Source organism: Balaenoptera ricei, chromosome 6 (assembly GCF_028023285.1).
Source record: "Balaenoptera ricei isolate mBalRic1 chromosome 6, mBalRic1.hap2, whole genome shotgun sequence".
Classification (NCBI taxonomy): Eukaryota; Metazoa; Chordata; class Mammalia; order Artiodactyla; family Balaenopteridae; genus Balaenoptera; species Balaenoptera ricei.
Window position 1 is genome coordinate 90161227 of NC_082644.1, and position 17527 is coordinate 90178753.

The 17527-nt window shown below is 36.9% G+C and overlaps 1 protein-coding gene across 3 annotated transcripts in view; it reads left to right on the forward strand.

Annotated features, from left to right (window-relative positions):
* TGFBR1 (transforming growth factor beta receptor 1) overlaps positions 1-17527 on the forward strand; it is a 68141-nt gene that overhangs the window by 36807 nt on the left and 13807 nt on the right. For 2 of the 3 annotated variants that reach the window (XM_059925162.1, XM_059925164.1), the window contains exons 3-6: positions 1318-1560; positions 6795-7025; positions 11063-11230; positions 13022-13178. In XM_059925162.1, the coding sequence (XP_059781145.1) occupies positions 1318-1560; positions 6795-7025; positions 11063-11230; positions 13022-13178 (799 nt within the window). The remainder of the gene's footprint in view (positions 1-1317; positions 1561-6794; positions 7026-11062; positions 11231-13021; positions 13179-17527) is intronic. The other variant, XM_059925163.1, reaches the window with a different exon arrangement.

Sequence of the window (17527 nt, forward strand, 5' to 3'; positions counted from 1 at the left end):
TGTCAAGTGTGAGACAAGCTTAAAGCAAGACAAACTTGAGAAATTGTGTTACAATTCAGAGAAAAAGACAGTTGGTGAGCAAATTAAGAGACATAGAGGACAGATCTAGGTGATCCAATATGCTTAGAAAAACCAGAAACCAGAAAAAGGCAAAAGGACAGAAGAGAGAAGAAATACTATGTAAAATTAATGAAAAAATACTTAACCAAATATATATAATGAAAAAACTATCAGTTTTCAAGAATAAAGAAAAATTGTGCACACATTCAGCACAAGTGAACACTGGTTACCTATAAAAGGAAAAAAAAAGTTCAGATTTTTTGCTTTTTTTAAATACCAGAAGGCAATGGAATATCATATATTGCTTGTTACCCAAAATTCTTTAGATGAGCCAAGATTTTTCATATATAAAGGCAACAAGCATCTTTAGATAATTAAGTATTCAGTGTATAAGGACCCATATACTCTTTCTGAAAGGAATTACTAGAATTAGGATTCTTTATCATATGAAATCAATCCAAATAAAGATCTCAAGAATGATAAAGATGTGATGTGAAAGAAAGGGTGGTGAGCCATGAACCAGCACGTGTCAGAATGAATGCCAAAATAGTTGTAATTAATGTTTCTGAAACAATGCAAATTGTTAATTGTTAAAAGAGATTATAAAAAAAAAGTCTTTAATTAAAAGTCTAAGTGATTAAAATAAACTAGAAAGTATACACATGCAAACTCTATTAAAAAAAAGAGGATATATTTTTGCATGAAAAAAAATTGGTGGAGATATATACACAGGTGAGTTTGGGGGGGATGGTGAGGCTGTAGTTCATTTTTTAAAAAATTTTGCTCATCTGTATTTATACTTTTTAATTTTTTTTCCTGCTATGAGCATATACTAGCCTTGGAATAAGAAGATAAGCTAAACTACTTTAAAAAAAAAAAAAGAAAAAAGAAGACAGTGACTTAAGAAATATTTAATGGGAGTTGTTCCAGATTATTGGTTCTTCTATTAAAGATCTGAGAGGGCTAAGTGGGGTGGGGGGTGGTCCTACAGTGTTTGTGGTAGCTGGCCTTGTTATTTAGGGGATGGCTCAAGACTTCAGGAAGACTAAGTGGATGTTGACAGAGCTGGTGATCATAAAAGGAGAGCCAATGGGAGAAGATTAAATGCTTCACTTGTTACGGGTTTGAGCTCTATGAGCTGCTGTAAAGAGGCTCTGACTAATGGTGGTAGTGGCCAACTGCAGGAAATGTGGAGGATTTAGGAAATTGTGGATGCCGCCTACAGTGTTATTGTTGTTGATGTTTATTTCACTTGAGGCCCTTTTCCAGGAAAGCCATCATCTGGCCTTGGTCCTGTCGAACTGGCAGCTGTCATTGCTGGACCAGTATGCTTCGTCTGCATCTCACTCATGTTGATGGTCTATATCTGCCATAACCGCACTGTCATTCACCATCGAGTGCCAAATGAAGAGGATCCTTCATTAGATCGCCCCTTTATTTCAGAGGGTACTACGTTAAAAGATTTAATTTATGATATGACAACATCGGGTTCTGGATCAGGTAATGTATTTGTTTTTTTCTTTTTCCTAAGATGTCTTTTTAAAATTAACTGTGTTATTTATTAGTTGGCTAAGCCAGTTGGCTTAGTATGTTAAAACTTGGGATAGTGTGAATACTACTCCAGCGTTGAACCTAATAAAGGTCTTTAAGCTAGGTCTGTATCTGACCACGGCTAGTTTAGTAAGGACAAATAGAATTGACTGACTTATTTGAGCAGTAAAAGTAAGTCACCTTCACATTTGTGTAACTTTGAAAACATTCTCACCTTCTCATGACTCTGTGAGAATAAAGACAGTTATTCCTCTGTAGCTGAGGCCGAAGTTCACAGATGTTCAAATAATCTGCAGTTTACCCATTCTCTTCAGGACTGTTTAGCAGCTTTATTTTTGTATTGAAAGCAGGCATGACAGAGAGTGTGTTTGGAATTGTGAAGGTTATTTGCTTTTTCAACATTAAATTGCTGTCTCTGGCTCAGGGCTAGTTTTTTATTAAACTAATGTTTAGTCATTTTCTCACTTTAGAAAAAAGTCTGACCACCTTTTTATTTAATATAGCTTTATGGATCCATGGCCCTTCTGATATTTGCTTTTCTCAGTTCTCTTTGATTTTTGTGGGATCAGAAATAGATTATCTAATTACCTGAAGCAAATTTTGGCATAGCAATCAGTGCTTCATATTTAAATCAAAAAGGGATTTATTTTTTACTTTTTCTTACATGTGCTTTGGAAGGATACTAAGAGAAGAAGACTCCTATCCTCTACAGTATTGTAATTTGACACTTAATTCCTAGCCAGGAATTAAGAGATCTAGATTCCAGTGCAAGCTTTGTCACTGATTGGCTGTCTGATCTTGGTTAAACCATGTTTTCTCCTTGGGCTTCTGTTTCCTCATCAGAAATATGGGACAGATACTGCTGATAATAATACTTAAAGTGGTTTGTTAGGACTTTTAAATGAGATGTACTGTCCTTTAAAAAGCATAAATTAACTTCAAATAAGGGCTAGATTCACAGATAAAAAGATTTTAAAAATATGTATAATGAAAATTTCATGAATTTTATAATCAAGTGATTAAAGGAACTTTGTTTTTTTTAATTAATTAATTAATTAATTTTATTTTTTGGCTGCGTTGGGTCTTGGTTGCTGTGCACAGGCTTTCTCTAGTTGTGGCGAGTGGGGGCTACTCTTCATTGCGGTGGCTTCTCTTGTTGCGGAGCACGGGCTCTAGGCGCGTGGGCTTCAGTAGTTGTGGCACGCGGGCTCAGTAGTTGTGGAGCACGGGCTTAGTTGCTCCATGGCATGTGGGACCTTCCCGGACCAGGGCTCGAACCCTTGTCCCCTGCATTGGCAGGCAGATTCTTAACCACTGCGCCACCAGGGAAGTCCCTGAAGGAACTTTAAAGCAGAAATTGTGACTGGGGAAGGAATATGACTCTGAAGCACAAAATCACATCTGATGATACAGAAAGTTCACATAATGACAAATGTCTTTAAGGGAATGAAGGTATATTCATGTATATGTATGTATGTTTATTCATTTAAATATGAAGAAACTGATTTCATGACATGAAGTTTTCTTCTGTAGAATTTGGCTGTACGTATTCAGTAAGTGAGTTCTGCCCATGACTGCTAGGATACATACAGGCTTACGGTGGAGCCCGGGTCTCTTAAGGCAGCCTTTAGGGATCCCTGTGACTGTTGTGAGGAGGGAGGCAGTGACTGGCTGGATTGAGATGGAGCAGCCTTATACTGAAGATGTGACAGTCTTTGGGCAGGAGTGGTGGAGGAGTGGAGAGAGATTATTTTAGGGTTCCCCTTTGATTCTGAGTTAGTTCAAAGGGTTCCCAAAGAATATCTGGCTCATTCTAGAAGCTAACCTGGACCAAAAAAGTATGATAAGCAGGGGCCAAAGTCACAGAAAATTAGGGTGGCTTTAGATCATTTGGAATTAATCCCTTGGACCTGCTCTCTTGTTGCCACACTTACACCGAGGGAAATCAAAGCAGCTCATGCCACTTGGCACAGTGGTATGTATCAGGCCTCAAGGAGAGCAAGCCTACCTAAAGGATTAAAAGAAATTGCTGTCTGGATGGCAGTTTGTTTCTGAATAAGAATATATTTATTTACCTTTTAAGATACAGACATGAAGAATGGAATTGTAGTGAAGAATGGAATTGTAGTACAGAATGGAATTGTTCTTTTTCCATTTTATCTGTATTTCTAGATCTGTCAGGGACCCAGCTCTATTGTCTGAAAGCTTCTCTCCCTCCTTTTATGCCTCCTTTTACACCCTGCAAAAACTTGTCTGCATTGTTTGCCAGCTCTGTGGCTTTGGGCAGTTAGCTGATGTCTCATGCCTGAGTTATTTCATCTTTAAAATGAAAGTAATGAACCCTGCCCAGTGTACGTTACTGGATTGTTGTGAGGTTCAAATGAAACGAGATGTTTGTGTGAAAGCACTTAAGCACTTGGTAGATTGTAAAGTTATATCCAAATGACAGGTGTTATTCTTATTGAAAAGATATTTGGAAAAAAATCTGATATACAGTATGAATTTGCTGCATTGTACAAAAAAGCTAGTTTAAGGCCTCCTTCCCTGTCATAGTTTATTCTGTGTTAATGGCTTTCAGATTTATCCAGACAAAAGCTGTCTTCTGTTGAATGACAACAGAAAATTCCATTGCTTTTCCTTCTATCTATTATAAGCCTGAATGCCATTTCATGAATGGGACTCATGCCTCTGAGTAAGTCAAATGTCTGTGTATAATATCCTTTTTAGTTCTTTCACTCATTGAGGAAAAGATAAAACATTTTATGTTATGAATTCAAATGTTTATTACTCAGTACTATATGACCATAATTTAGGAAAGGCCCTATCTCTCCCTTTCAAAGACTGTACTTTTAACTTAGGAATTGCAGGGAGACAATGGAGAGATGGGTTCTGGCACCTAGCTCTAAACTTAAAGCTAATTGTATCCCTGTTGCATTTATTTGAATCACAGGTTGTGCATGTGCCCATATTTAAGCTGTCATTAGATTGCAAAGTATGTGGGAACACGCAAATGTGGGCCAGATTTATTTATTTGGTTGTGCTGGGTCTTAGTTGCGGCAGGCAGGCTCCTTAGTTGTGGCACATGGGCTCCCTAGTTGTGGCACTCACGCGGGATACAGCTCCCCAACCAGGGATCGAACCCGGGCCCCCTGCATTGGGAGTGCGGAATTCCATCCACTGTGCTACCAGGGAAGTCCCCTGTGTGCCAGTTTTTGAGAGTGTGCGTCTCTTAGGCCAATGTTTATTATGTCTCATTCATGCTTATGATCTCTTTAATGCACGCATGTCCTTCAGGTCTTATTTCTGTTGTTCACTGCATGTAAAGGTGCTTGGACCCTGTTGAAGTTTTCTCTCAAGCAGTTCTAAAAGGTACAGAAATAAAGCAGAGAATATAGAGATCTGAATTAGGCCTGTTTATTTTTGTCTTTAGAAGAAAACTATTACTTTTTAAAAAATGCTCAGATTTTCATGTGGGTTATGGTAACCAAATACAGATAATATGATAAATCTAGATTTGATTTTTAATTCCAGTTCTGCATCTAGAATCCAGTTGTGAAGGGGAAGACAAAGACTTTCTTTGTCTTGTTAGGCTTTCTTGACCCTGCGTGAGTCCTGAATGTGTCAGGCATTTTCAGACTTCCCATTTGCTATTCCCTTTCTTCTTTACTCCCTGCATTTCTAACTTCCAGATCAGCCTCCTGAAATGAACTCTTAAGTATACTTTAAATCTTTAAGTACATGGTGTGGCCCTGTTCAAAGGCTTTAAGAAAATTTAGTAAGCTAGTGTCTACTGTAAACAACATAATTAGGAATTGGTTATTCATAATACAAAAGAGCTCCTTGATTTAAATAAGGATTTTTCACAGATTTATTTTTAACCAGCAGTCTCCTTATAAAAACAATTGTTTACAATTAGACTGCTAACTACTTTGCAGGAAGTAGGGAGGATGGATAGAGCAAGGGGAAGGAAGGATCTATTTGAGAAACTTAAAAGATGAAAAGAGACAACTTAAAGGTTTAACATTTGGATTTATAAGTATTTCATACCAGAGAATCAAAGAGACCAGATAATTTTATTTACTTCCATTAGTTTAATTTGATCTAGCAGGCAACTCAAGGTAGCTTATAAGTGACACAAATTTATATGTATTAGACTGTATAAATAAAATACTGTAGAACATGATGTACACTGATATTTTGTCAGTGTCAGTATAATTTGACAGTTCTTAGTCCATGGGGAATTGGAATAGTCCCAAATATAGTGTTACTTAAATTTTGTAGGTAGTTAGTAAATACTTTTATGTAAATGAAATAAGTGTGGTAATATTTAAAACTATGTATTTTATAGTAAGGCAAGTTCAGTTGGTGAGAAAACTGCCAATGTCTCATCACCAAGGTAAGTTACTTGGCATCATTCCTTAAGATATTAGTGTCGCCTAGGCAGCCAGTTCCTGGTGCGTAAATTGGTAAATTGCTTGTCTTGAAATGGTTTCTGTGATAATTTTTACTGATTTATTAAAAGTTAGACCAGAATTTACTTCTACATTTCTTGTGCTTACACACTTTTCTCCTCCCATTTGTAAAACTGTTACCAGACTCATCTTTCTGAAATAATATTTTTAAATTATTTCTTTCCTTTCATGAAATGAATGGAAATGTTTACTAGTTCCTCTTTCACCCACAGCTCTCATTGGTCATCTTGAGCCGGGCATTCAGTACTCTTCACATTCTGGTGCAGCTTCTCTTCTCTTCTCTTCTCTTCTACTGTTTTACTACATACATCCTTTTTCTGCTTATCTATCTAAGCTGGTTCCCTAAACATGTATCAGCCATTTGTTTCTTCTACTTTTGCTTGCATATTCCTCCTACCTAAACACCTTACCTCCTTGTCTTCTTCTTTGGTCCTATCCCTTCTGTAAAGGACAGTCTAAATCCAGCTTATCTTTTAAAGCCTACCTTGACTCTCTAGGCAGGAGTTTCTGGATTCTTTTATTTTATTTATTATTTTCCTTTTATCATGAATTATTGTTTTTGAAAATTTACTCTATCTTTCCTCAGTGAGATTGTAAGTTCCTTTAAGGAGTTAAACCTTTCTGAGTCACTCTTTTAAGGCCTATCGTGGTGTTAGAAACAGGTACCAATATTGATTGTTTGTGTCGAATACTATTTCTTTTTATCTTTAGGTTTACCATTGCTTGTTCAGAGGACAATTGCAAGAACTATTGTGTTACAAGAAAGTATTGGCAAAGGTCGTTTTGGAGAAGTTTGGCGAGGAAAATGGAGAGGAGAAGAAGTTGCTGTTAAAATATTCTCCTCTAGAGAAGAACGTTCATGGTTCCGTGAGGCAGAGATTTATCAGACCGTCATGTTACGTCATGAAAACATCTTGGGATTTATAGCAGCAGACAATAAAGGTCAGTAACATTTGCTTCTCCTTTGAGTGTAACAAAATATATTTAATCCTTTCCACAAATAAGACTATTAAACATTGTCATATTTGATGAGAAATGGATGTTTGCCATATAAATTAGACCCATTAAGTAAAATAGAATATATTAGAAGCCTTTAGAAACAGGAACTTCTTAAGGATTTTCTTGACTTTTGACAACATGTTCCTAAACCTCTAAATTGCTTTATAAAATGTAAAGAGCTATTTTAAAAAAGAAAAAAAAAAAAAAGGTTACATGCTTTTGGTTTGGTTTGGTTCTGGGGAGTTAGTTACTGAGGATAGTCATAACGTAGAAAAAAAATTTATAAACTCTGGTTGCCCAGAGTTTTGGGATGATAGGCTAGAGCTCAGATATGTTTCCTTTTAATCTCTTCCTGACCATTAGGGCATTCTAATATTTCCTAATGACCTTATGTATAGGGAGAGTAAGAATAACTTCTCAGTGTATTCTGTGTTTAAATTGCTAAGGGCTAAATAGATTAATCTTTTAAGTAAACTCACTTAAATAGAGAAATGGTTTCTCCAAAACCACCTTGCCCTTAGTAACCATGTGGACCTTTTCTTGCCTGTGGTACACAGGTGCTTGAGGCCTGGGAGCAGATCAGATGCTGAAGCAAGTGAGGAAGCCATGTCAGTAGACAGTCAGCATGAGAGGTGACTGTGAAAAGTGATTTCAGACTGCACTTCATTTACTTTCCTGGCTTCAGTTATTATAGTAGTGCCCACAATCCTACCTTTATAGCTTTTGTCAGAGGCTTGTATTGGGTTGGCCAAAAAGTTCATTTGGGATTTTGCGTGAGATGTTACAGAAAAACCCAAACGAACTTTTTGGCCAACCCAGTATTACAACTCGACTCTCATCACACCCACCCTGAATCAAATGTATTTCCCACCTTTCCTATTTTTTTTAAAAAAATGCTATCATTATCTTTTTTAAAGGCCATAACCATAGTCATCTTTTTACTTCTCTCCCTTCCCATTTTCTTCAACAATATTTATTTCTTTGAAATATTAACAATGTTTAATCTCAGTTTGTGTTCATGGGTGATTTTGATTTTTCTTTTTGCTTCTCTGTATTTTCAAATTTATTTACAACAAACATTTATTACTTGTTTTTTTAAACATTTATAGAAAATTTCCAGTATATAGAAAAGTAGAGAATAGTATAATGAACCCCCATCACCCAGCTTCAACAATTATCAGCTCACTGCCAACCATATTTGAGCTCTGATTCCACCTACTCTGCCCCCTCTGAATTATTTGAAGCTAATCCCAGATAGCATATCTTTTCATCCATAAATATCTCAGTTTGTATCATCTTTAGATTATGGGGAATCTTTTTTTGTGAAACATAACCATACTACCATTGTCAATTTTAAAAATGCCATCAAATATCTAGTCAGTTTCACATTTCTGCAGTGGTCTCCCCCCCCCCCTTTTTTTTTTTTTTAACAATTGGTTATTCACTTTAGGATCCATTGCATTGGGTTGATATTTATCTCAAATCCCTTAAAATCACTAGGGTTCCCCTTTGTCTTTTTTTTTCTTCTTGCAGTTGAAGACACTGGATTGTTTGTCCTATAGGGCTTATCATATTCTAGATTTGCTAATTGAATTCTTATAGTATCTCTGAACTTGCTCCTTGTATAATTTGAAAACTGGTAGTTAAAATTAGAGACTGAATCTGATTATTTTATTGGTTTCCTGAAAATATTATATACTTTCTACATATTCTTTCTATTGCATCAAATGAGGAGGTGTGTGTGATTATCTGCTTTTTGTGACTTAGGGGCAGTGATGGATCTAAGCAGGGATTATCAATAGATACTACCAATTCAGTATTACTTAATTTAAAAACAAAACAAATAAACAAAAGCAGTGATCATAGTCTGACCAAGTCCTTAGTTTTCACTTTCTTCTGTCTTCGACACCAATTTAGCTTCTCCCTCAACCCTTAAAACAACCTTTGTATTCTGTGACTCTGGACTTTCTTATTTCTTAATAGGTGTTTTTGTTTTCTTAATACATATGAAGGCTCTAATTCTACAAATAGTAATTTCTCCCTCAAAGAACTTACCCACATTTTTGCTTTCAAACTCAATGGTAGGTAGTGGTGACTTTCAAATCTGCATTTTGAGGTTCAACCCTTACCCAGGCCCAGCATGTTTTAGGCTTGTTCCAAGTTGTAAACACACTAACCGACACAAAATGTTCCTGCTGCTGTGCCCTGAACTCCTCCCTTTCGCTCAGGCAGTAGCCAAGCTGGTACTGTCATCTGGAGGTTACCATGGGAACTGGCAACCCTGCTGGCTCTTCCCTACACCTCCTTTCTTCTTTGTCAGGGGTTAATGGACTTTGCCTAGAACCTAGCCCCTCCACCCCCTATTTCCGTTTTCGTTATCTTTCTCATACTGATTTAGTTAATTCCACCTTAGACAACCCTTTATGTGGGCATAGCCTCTAATATGTCCTTCTTCCTTCCACCTGTCTTGTCAGTTACCTCAGAAAACCTCCCATTCTTCCATCTTGCTGTGTTCCTATTTATTTCTTGTATTTGTGAGCCTTTCAGAATTCAGGTATGGTTAATAAGCATGCAGATAAAGCTAGTGATGTACCTGTATCAAGGAAAGGTATAAGTTTGAACAGAATCAGTTTACAAAGTTTATGAAGAAACAAGTTGATAAAGAACTAGTATCATGAATATCTAAATCCTTTCGAAAATACCCAGAAATCTCCTCCAGAATCTTCTGAAAACATTTCATTCCTTAATCTTTTCTAATCAGAATTGCTTTCTTTCAATTAACAACCTTCAAAATATAGAAATTATTTTATGTCAATCTGAGTTTTTTCTTTTGTTTTACAACCATGGGGAAGTTCTTATGTGCCATGCATTGTACTAAATGCTTTTTAAAAATCTATTATCCTATTTTTAAAATCTTCTTAGTAGTCTCGCAAAGTAAGGTATTCTTGTTGTGTAAAAGAAGGAACAAAGGCTCATTGGTTAAGAAACTTGTCTGAGGTCATGTAGTCAGTGACAGCCAGGCCCTGATTCCAACCCAGGTCAGAATGACTCCAAGTGTGCATCTTTTACTGAATTGTCCTGCCTCCTAGTATTGTTGTAATACTTTTTTTGCTTTCATGATTTTGTGAAATATATGATTTTCCAGCTACTCCTAGGTTAAATTGGCTTTTGTGGACCAGCCTAGCCTAGAAGCCCAGCCAGAACCTTTACCATGATTCTCATGGGAACTTACATTTCCAATTCATGTCCTGGCTTACAAAGGAACTTTTGGAAGAACACATATTCCTAGTTGTTGAGGTTCAAAATCACCTTGTGTAAAACTGGATTCAGTCCTAGCCTTTTCTCCTCGTGACATTTTTAGCTCCTGTCTCAGCTTCCCCATGTGTCAGTGATACCACTATTTTTATATTTTTCTAATCTGGAAACCTTGGAATTGTAATCTTTTCTGGCTTCTTTGTGAACGGTATACACAGTCTGTTTGTCATTAAAGCTTGCATTTCTCATTTAAGCTCCCTTTCAGTTTGTCCAATAATATTCCATTCCCACTATAGCCACACTAGGTTCCAGGTACTTCTCATCTTCTTCCCTCCCTCCTCCCTTGTTTCCCTCCCCCCTTCCAGAAACAATCGTTGAGCACCTAACTTGAACCAGGCATTCCTCGAAGCATTATCCCAGCCCTGCTACCATCTATGTGGACTCAACATCACCATTTTTGAACTATGATTCCTTCTCTCTTGAATAGGATTAGTTATCCTTGCCTTATCTCAAGATTAAGGGGCTTACTTTAAGGATCTAAAGGATACATACATGAAAGTATAAGAAAACTGAAATACAAGAAAATATGAAAGAAATATATACAAATTTAAGGTACCAACATATTGCAGTTGTGTGATTCAGGATTGAGAGTAAAAAGTGATAACTTTTGAATAAATCATAAATGTTCTATAGCCCATCTGAAATATTGTTATTCTACTTGGCAGACAATGGTACATGGACTCAGCTCTGGTTGGTGTCAGATTATCATGAGCATGGATCCCTTTTTGATTACTTGAACAGATACACAGTTACTGTGGAAGGAATGATAAAACTCGCTCTGTCCACAGCAAGTGGACTTGCCCATCTTCACATGGAGATAGTTGGTACCCAAGGTAACTCAAAGCAATCCTGTTATTTTAAGCTTTAAATTCCCATGGATCTAATGTCTGTTCAGAAAATTTTTGCAAGAAGTCAGCTTAATTGGAGATATTTAAATGAGTTTTTAGATGAGAATATTTTACCTTTCTGTTGAAAATCTAAGGTGGAGTTATGAATCTGGGAATTTGTTCAGAGATTCTCCAATCATTGTAACAATACTGATATTTTTGTAAGTTCTTAAAAGTAGTAGCGTTTAGTCTTTCTTGTGATTTTTGAGGATCTTGATTTTGGAATTTAGTTTATGTGCAGTACCATATGAAATGTGAAAAAGCTTTGTAAACATCAACATGCTACATAAATGTTATCTGGCTACCTAATAATTATATTTGACCCTAATATAAGGAGACTGCATGAGACAGTTTTACAGTTGAAAAATTGAATACTAAGTTTTAGTTATGAAATTTTTATGCTTTGATTTTTGTGCCATATAAGATATCAGATGCCAATATATTCTCTGCTCTAATGATTATCCACTTGCTACCTGATGACTCCCCCACTCCCAACTTTACAACACACAACACACATGCTGTTTTACTATCTCAGCCAGCCCCATCTTTGTAAATTTTATTATTGTTGATTATAATAGCTTTATTGAGTTATAATTTACCCATTTGGTATACAATTCAGTGGTTTTTAGTATATTCACAGAGTTGTACAGCTGTCACCACAATCAGTTTTAGAACATTTTCATCATCTTAAAAGAACCCTGTAGTTCTTAGCAGTCATTCCCCATTTCCCCCCAAACTCTTTAGCCTTAGGCAACCTCTAATATACTTTCCATCTCTATAGATTTGCTTATTCTGGACATAGCATATAAATGGAATCATACAATATGTGATCTTTTGTGACTGGTTTCTTTCTCTTAGTGTATTTTCAAGGTTCATCCATGCTGCAGTATTTATCAGAAATTCATTCTTTTTTATGGCTGAGTAATATTTCATTTTTTATGGCTGAGGAATATTTCATTGTATGGATATACCACATTTTGGGTATCCATTCATCAGTGATGGACATTTGGGTTGTTTCCACTTTGAGCTGTTATGAATAATGCTGCTATGAACATCGTTGTACAAGTTTTTGTGTGGACATGTTTCCAGTTCTCTTGGATATATACCTGGGAGTGGAATTACTGGATCTAAAGATTTGTGAAACTGCCAGACTTTTTTTTCCAAATGCCTGTACTATTTTACATTTCCATCAGCAGTCTCTGAGGGTTCCAAGTTTTCCACATTGTAATTATTATTTTTAAATTTAAATTATTTTTAAAATTTTATTTTTTTTCCTGTTTTAGTGAGAAGACTTCTAGATTAAAATACATAGTCCCTGCATAGTACAACTTTTTCTAGTGGTTAGTATTAAGGTATTATACATTTAATAAGTATATTCCAGTTGATAGACAAAGGAAGTGATTGAGATTCTTGGTTCTTGAATTCGAGTATCAGTGACTAGGATTCCTGTAAAAAATTCATAGGGTATCAACAAACTAGTATCTTTAACCCCCCAGTCTTTGAGTATTAGACTTATATTTTTTGAGCATCATCTATTTTCTTTGAAGAAATGTAATTTCAGCAACTTTTTGTGTAATGATTCACTTAAGGTGGTTTAGTAATGGCCTAGGTATTGCGGTGATGGGGGCTGAAATGCTTCAACACTGGGATGGGAAGAGAAGCTTTTGAACCTAAAGGTGAGATTTGTGATTGGTATTACCATTTAAGCAACCATGTTTAATTTTTTTCTTTCTTTAGGAAAACCAGCCATTGCTCATAGGGATTTGAAATCAAAGAATATCTTGGTAAAGAAGAATGGAACTTGCTGTATTGCAGACTTGGGACTGGCAGTAAGACATGATTCGGCCACAGACACAATTGATATTGCTCCAAACCACAGAGTGGGAACAAAAAGGTATACTTATGGCTACACAGTGATTAATATGTTCTGAAATTGACTTCTTTTCCTTCTCATTTCTAGATACCTATCTTTTCTGAAACTCGACCTTGTACTTTATTAGATTGCTCACAGGTAGAAGATCTCATGGTCTTGCCTGCTCTGAAACCAAGGTTACCTGACTTAAAAAGGTAACTGCTGATGAAAGGTGGCCTTTCCAGAAAATATTACCGTTATGTTAGTTATCATAATAGTAGCTAATGTTTATGGGGTACCTACTATGTGCCAATCATTTTAATGGGTCTTTTATGTATATCATTTATTGCTCTCTTCAAATGTTGTGCTGTAGTTAGCCCAACTGTTTTCATATTTTTATTTCCTGAAAACATGACTTTCTCTCTTCAAACTTTCCCATGTGCTGTATCCTAGAGCATACTTTCTGCTTTTATTTCCCTAACTTGTACTTAGTCTTCCTTTCTCATAGAAATCCTTTTCTGGACTGTTTGTTAGGTGTCCTTGGCAAGGGCCCTCACTGCATGCTAAACTTGGACCATTGAGGCACTTAGCACATTATAACTGTCCATTTATTTGTATATTCCATTGGATCATAAGCTGCTTGAGAGCAGCCTTGTATTCCCAGCATCCATCACAGTGCCTAATACATAGTAAGTCCTCAATAAATATTTGTTGAGTCTATGAGTACTCAAAGGACCTAATTAGGGTAGGTATCACTACCCTCAATTCAGAGATGAGGAAACCGCCTTGTGGAGGTTAAGTAATGTGGCCAACCAACCTCATGGATGGTAAGCTGAAGAGCTGAGATTTGAACCTGGGCCTTTCTGACCCAAAAGGCTTTGCTCTGTGTATCACAGCATTTGCCACCGCATATCTTCAAACTGCTACCTTGGACTTGAATAGAGCCAAACTTCATTCTATCTCAGTCGTATTTGTGATTTATGGATTCATCAGGGACTCTCAGATCTCTTGACTCAGTGTTCCAGGCAGTGGTTGCTGCAGGTCTTTGTGAGTCCTAGGAGTTTTGAAACCTCAGAACTGTGCAAAGTGGTATCAATAGGAGAACTGGCATTCATTTTTATCTATTATTTTGTTCCTTGGAGTATGTCTTTGTCTTTCCTTTTATCCTGTATTAGTGAGAAGACTTCTAGATTAAAATATAGTACATAGTACATAGCCAAGTAGGTGGTGTACATTAGGACACCTAGGATAGTCAGTTATTACGTGTGGGTCATTGGAAACTTAGATCATAAGGCAGATAGCATAAAATTGCTGTTTCAGCTTTTCATGGGATTTGGTTGACATCATTAATTTGCAAACCAGTTGGGATATTTAATATTTTTCTCGAGTCTAATATGATCTCAGTTATGTGTGGAAGCTTGAGCTTCAGAGATCAGACGCAGGGAGAGGACAGGGGTGGGCTGTGTAGAAACAGTCTGAAGGGGCTGGAGGCTGGTGCAACTGACTGCACCTGAGGTTATACACAGAGGAAGCCTGGGCTGCCTTAGAGGCCAGGTGCCATTGTGTGGGCAGTGCATGAGGGGAGGGTTGGGACCTGCCATTACAGCCTTTTTCCTGGCATGAGCTCTCAGGCAGCAGGACACAGCCTACACAAACTCCTGGAGCAGTCATGATACACGCCCACCCCCCACACTCCCCCAGGCTCCAGGAGCGATTGTGAGCTGCCTCTGCTCCCCTCATGTGCTCTGGGGGCACACGTGAGCTGCTACCACCACCAAGAACCCCAGGACCAGGCATCGGCCACTGCATCTGCACACCCTCTATCAAGGGGATAACTGCCAGCACATGCTGAGGAAAGAGGTGACAGGCATCCATACTAAAAACAGCCCTTGCACCAAAAGTATTAAACCCACACAAGGTACACAGGGACACCCCCACATATAAACAGTCTTCCAAGACCACCATAGATAATTTTCTCCTAAACTCACAGAATAAGAGAAATACAAGTAAAGTGAAGAAGCAGAGGAACCACTCCCAGTTAAAAGACCATTAGAATTCCCCTGAAAGAACAAACAATGAAACAGACCTCTTTGGCCTAGGGGACACTGATTTCAAAAAGGAAATAGTGAAAATACTGAAGGAACTAAGAAAGGCTATCAACAGAAATGCAGAGTACTATAAAAAGGAACTAGAAACCATAAAGAGGAATCAAGAAAAACTTAGAAAACTCACTTGCTGAGACAAAAACTGAAGTAAAGGCAATGAATAGCAGAATAAATAATTGAGAAGAACGAGTAAGTGACCTGGAAGATAGAATACGGAAATCACCCAATCAGGATGGCAGACAAATGAAAAAAAGAGACCTATGGGATAATATAAAGCATGCCAATCTACGCATAATAGGGATTCCAGAAGGGGAAGAAAGAGAAAAGGGGATCGAAAATGTATTTGAAGAAATTATGACTGAAAACCTCCCAAACCTAAGGAAGGAAACAGATATCCAGGTACAGGAAGCACAGAGGGTCCCAAACAAGGTGAACCCAAACAGATCTACATAACAACCTATTATAATAAAAATGGCAAAAGTTAAAGAGAGGATTCTAAAGGCAGCAAGAGAAAAAGAGTTAATTACAAGGGAGCCCCCGTAAAGTTATCAGCTGATTTCTCTACAGAAATGTTGCAGGCCAGAAGGGAGTGGCAAGATATATTCAAAGTCCTGAAAGGGAAAAATCTGCAACCTAGGATACTCTACCCAGCAAGATTATCATTGAGAGTAGAAGGAGAGAGAAAAAATTTCTCAGACAAGCAAAAAACTAAAAGAATACAGCAATACTAAAGCTATCCTAAAGGAAATATTGAAAGGTCTTCTCTAAATAGAAAAGGAGTAACAGTCTATAGGGAAGAGAAAATCACAATTGGAAAGCAAATTACCTAAATAAGCCAGTACACACACAGATTAAAAAAAAAAAAAATTCTGTGAAAGTGAAGATAACCACAATGAACAGCAAAAGGATGAACATGAAGATGTAAAAGAGGACATCAAAATCATAAACTGTGGGGAAGGAGGGTAAGAAAATGTAGATTTTTTTTTTTCATTTCCTAGATGTGTTTGAGCCTGTATGACTACCAGTCTAAGGCAAGTAGATATAGGACGGGGTTAACATATTTGAGAAACAGAGTAACCACAAATCAAAAACATAATCACAGTAGATTGACAAAAACAAAAAAGAAGAGAACATAAGTGTAATACAAGAGAAAATCATCAAACCACAAAAGGAAAAATAATAGAAAAGGACAAAGAAGAAATATAAAATCAATGGGAAAACAAGGTCAAAATGGCAATAAATAACATATCTATCAATAGCTACTTAAATGCCAATGGACTAAATGCTCCAATCAAAAGACACAGAGTGGTAAGCTTCTGCACAGCAAAGGAAACCATAAACAAAATGAAAAAACAACCACAGAATGGGAGAAAATATTTGCAAACTATGCAATGGACAAGGGCTTAGTCTCTAAAATTTACCAACAGCTCATATGGCTCACTATCAAAAAAAGAAGCAACCCGATCAAAAAATGGGCAGAAGACCTAAAGTGATATTTCTCCAGAGAAGACATACAGATGGCCAAGAGGCAAATGAAAATATGCTCAGCTAATTATTAGAGAAAAGCAAATCAAAACTACAATGAGGTATCACCTCACACCAGTCAGAATGGCCATCATCAAAAAAATCTACGAACCATAAATGCTGGAGAGGATGTGGAGAAAAGGGAACCCTCCTACACTGTTGGTGGGAATGTAAATTGGTACAACCACCATGGAGAACAGTATGGAGGTTCCCTAAAAAACTAAAAATAGAACTACTATATGATCCAGCAATCTCACTCCTGGGCATATATCCGAGAAAACCATGATTCAAAAAGATACATGCATCCCAATGTTCATTGCAGCACTATTTAAAATAGCCAAGACATGGAAGCAGTCTAAATGTCCACTGACAGAAGAATGGGTAAAGAAGATGTGGGGGGTGTGTGTGTGTATACACACACACACACATATATGTATATATATACACACACACACACACACACACACAATGGACCATTACTCAGCCATTAAAAAGAATGAAATAATGCCACTTGCAGCAACATGGATGGACCTAGAGATTATCATACTAAGTGAAGTAAGTCAGAAAAAGACAAATATCATATGATATCACTTACATGTGCAATTTAAAAAATGATACAAATGAACTTATTTACAAAGTAGAAACAGACTCACAGACTTAGAAAACAAATTTATGGTTACCAAAGGGGAAAGGTAGGGGGGTAGTGATAAGTCAGGAGGTTGGGATTAACATATACACAATACTATATATAAAACAGATAAT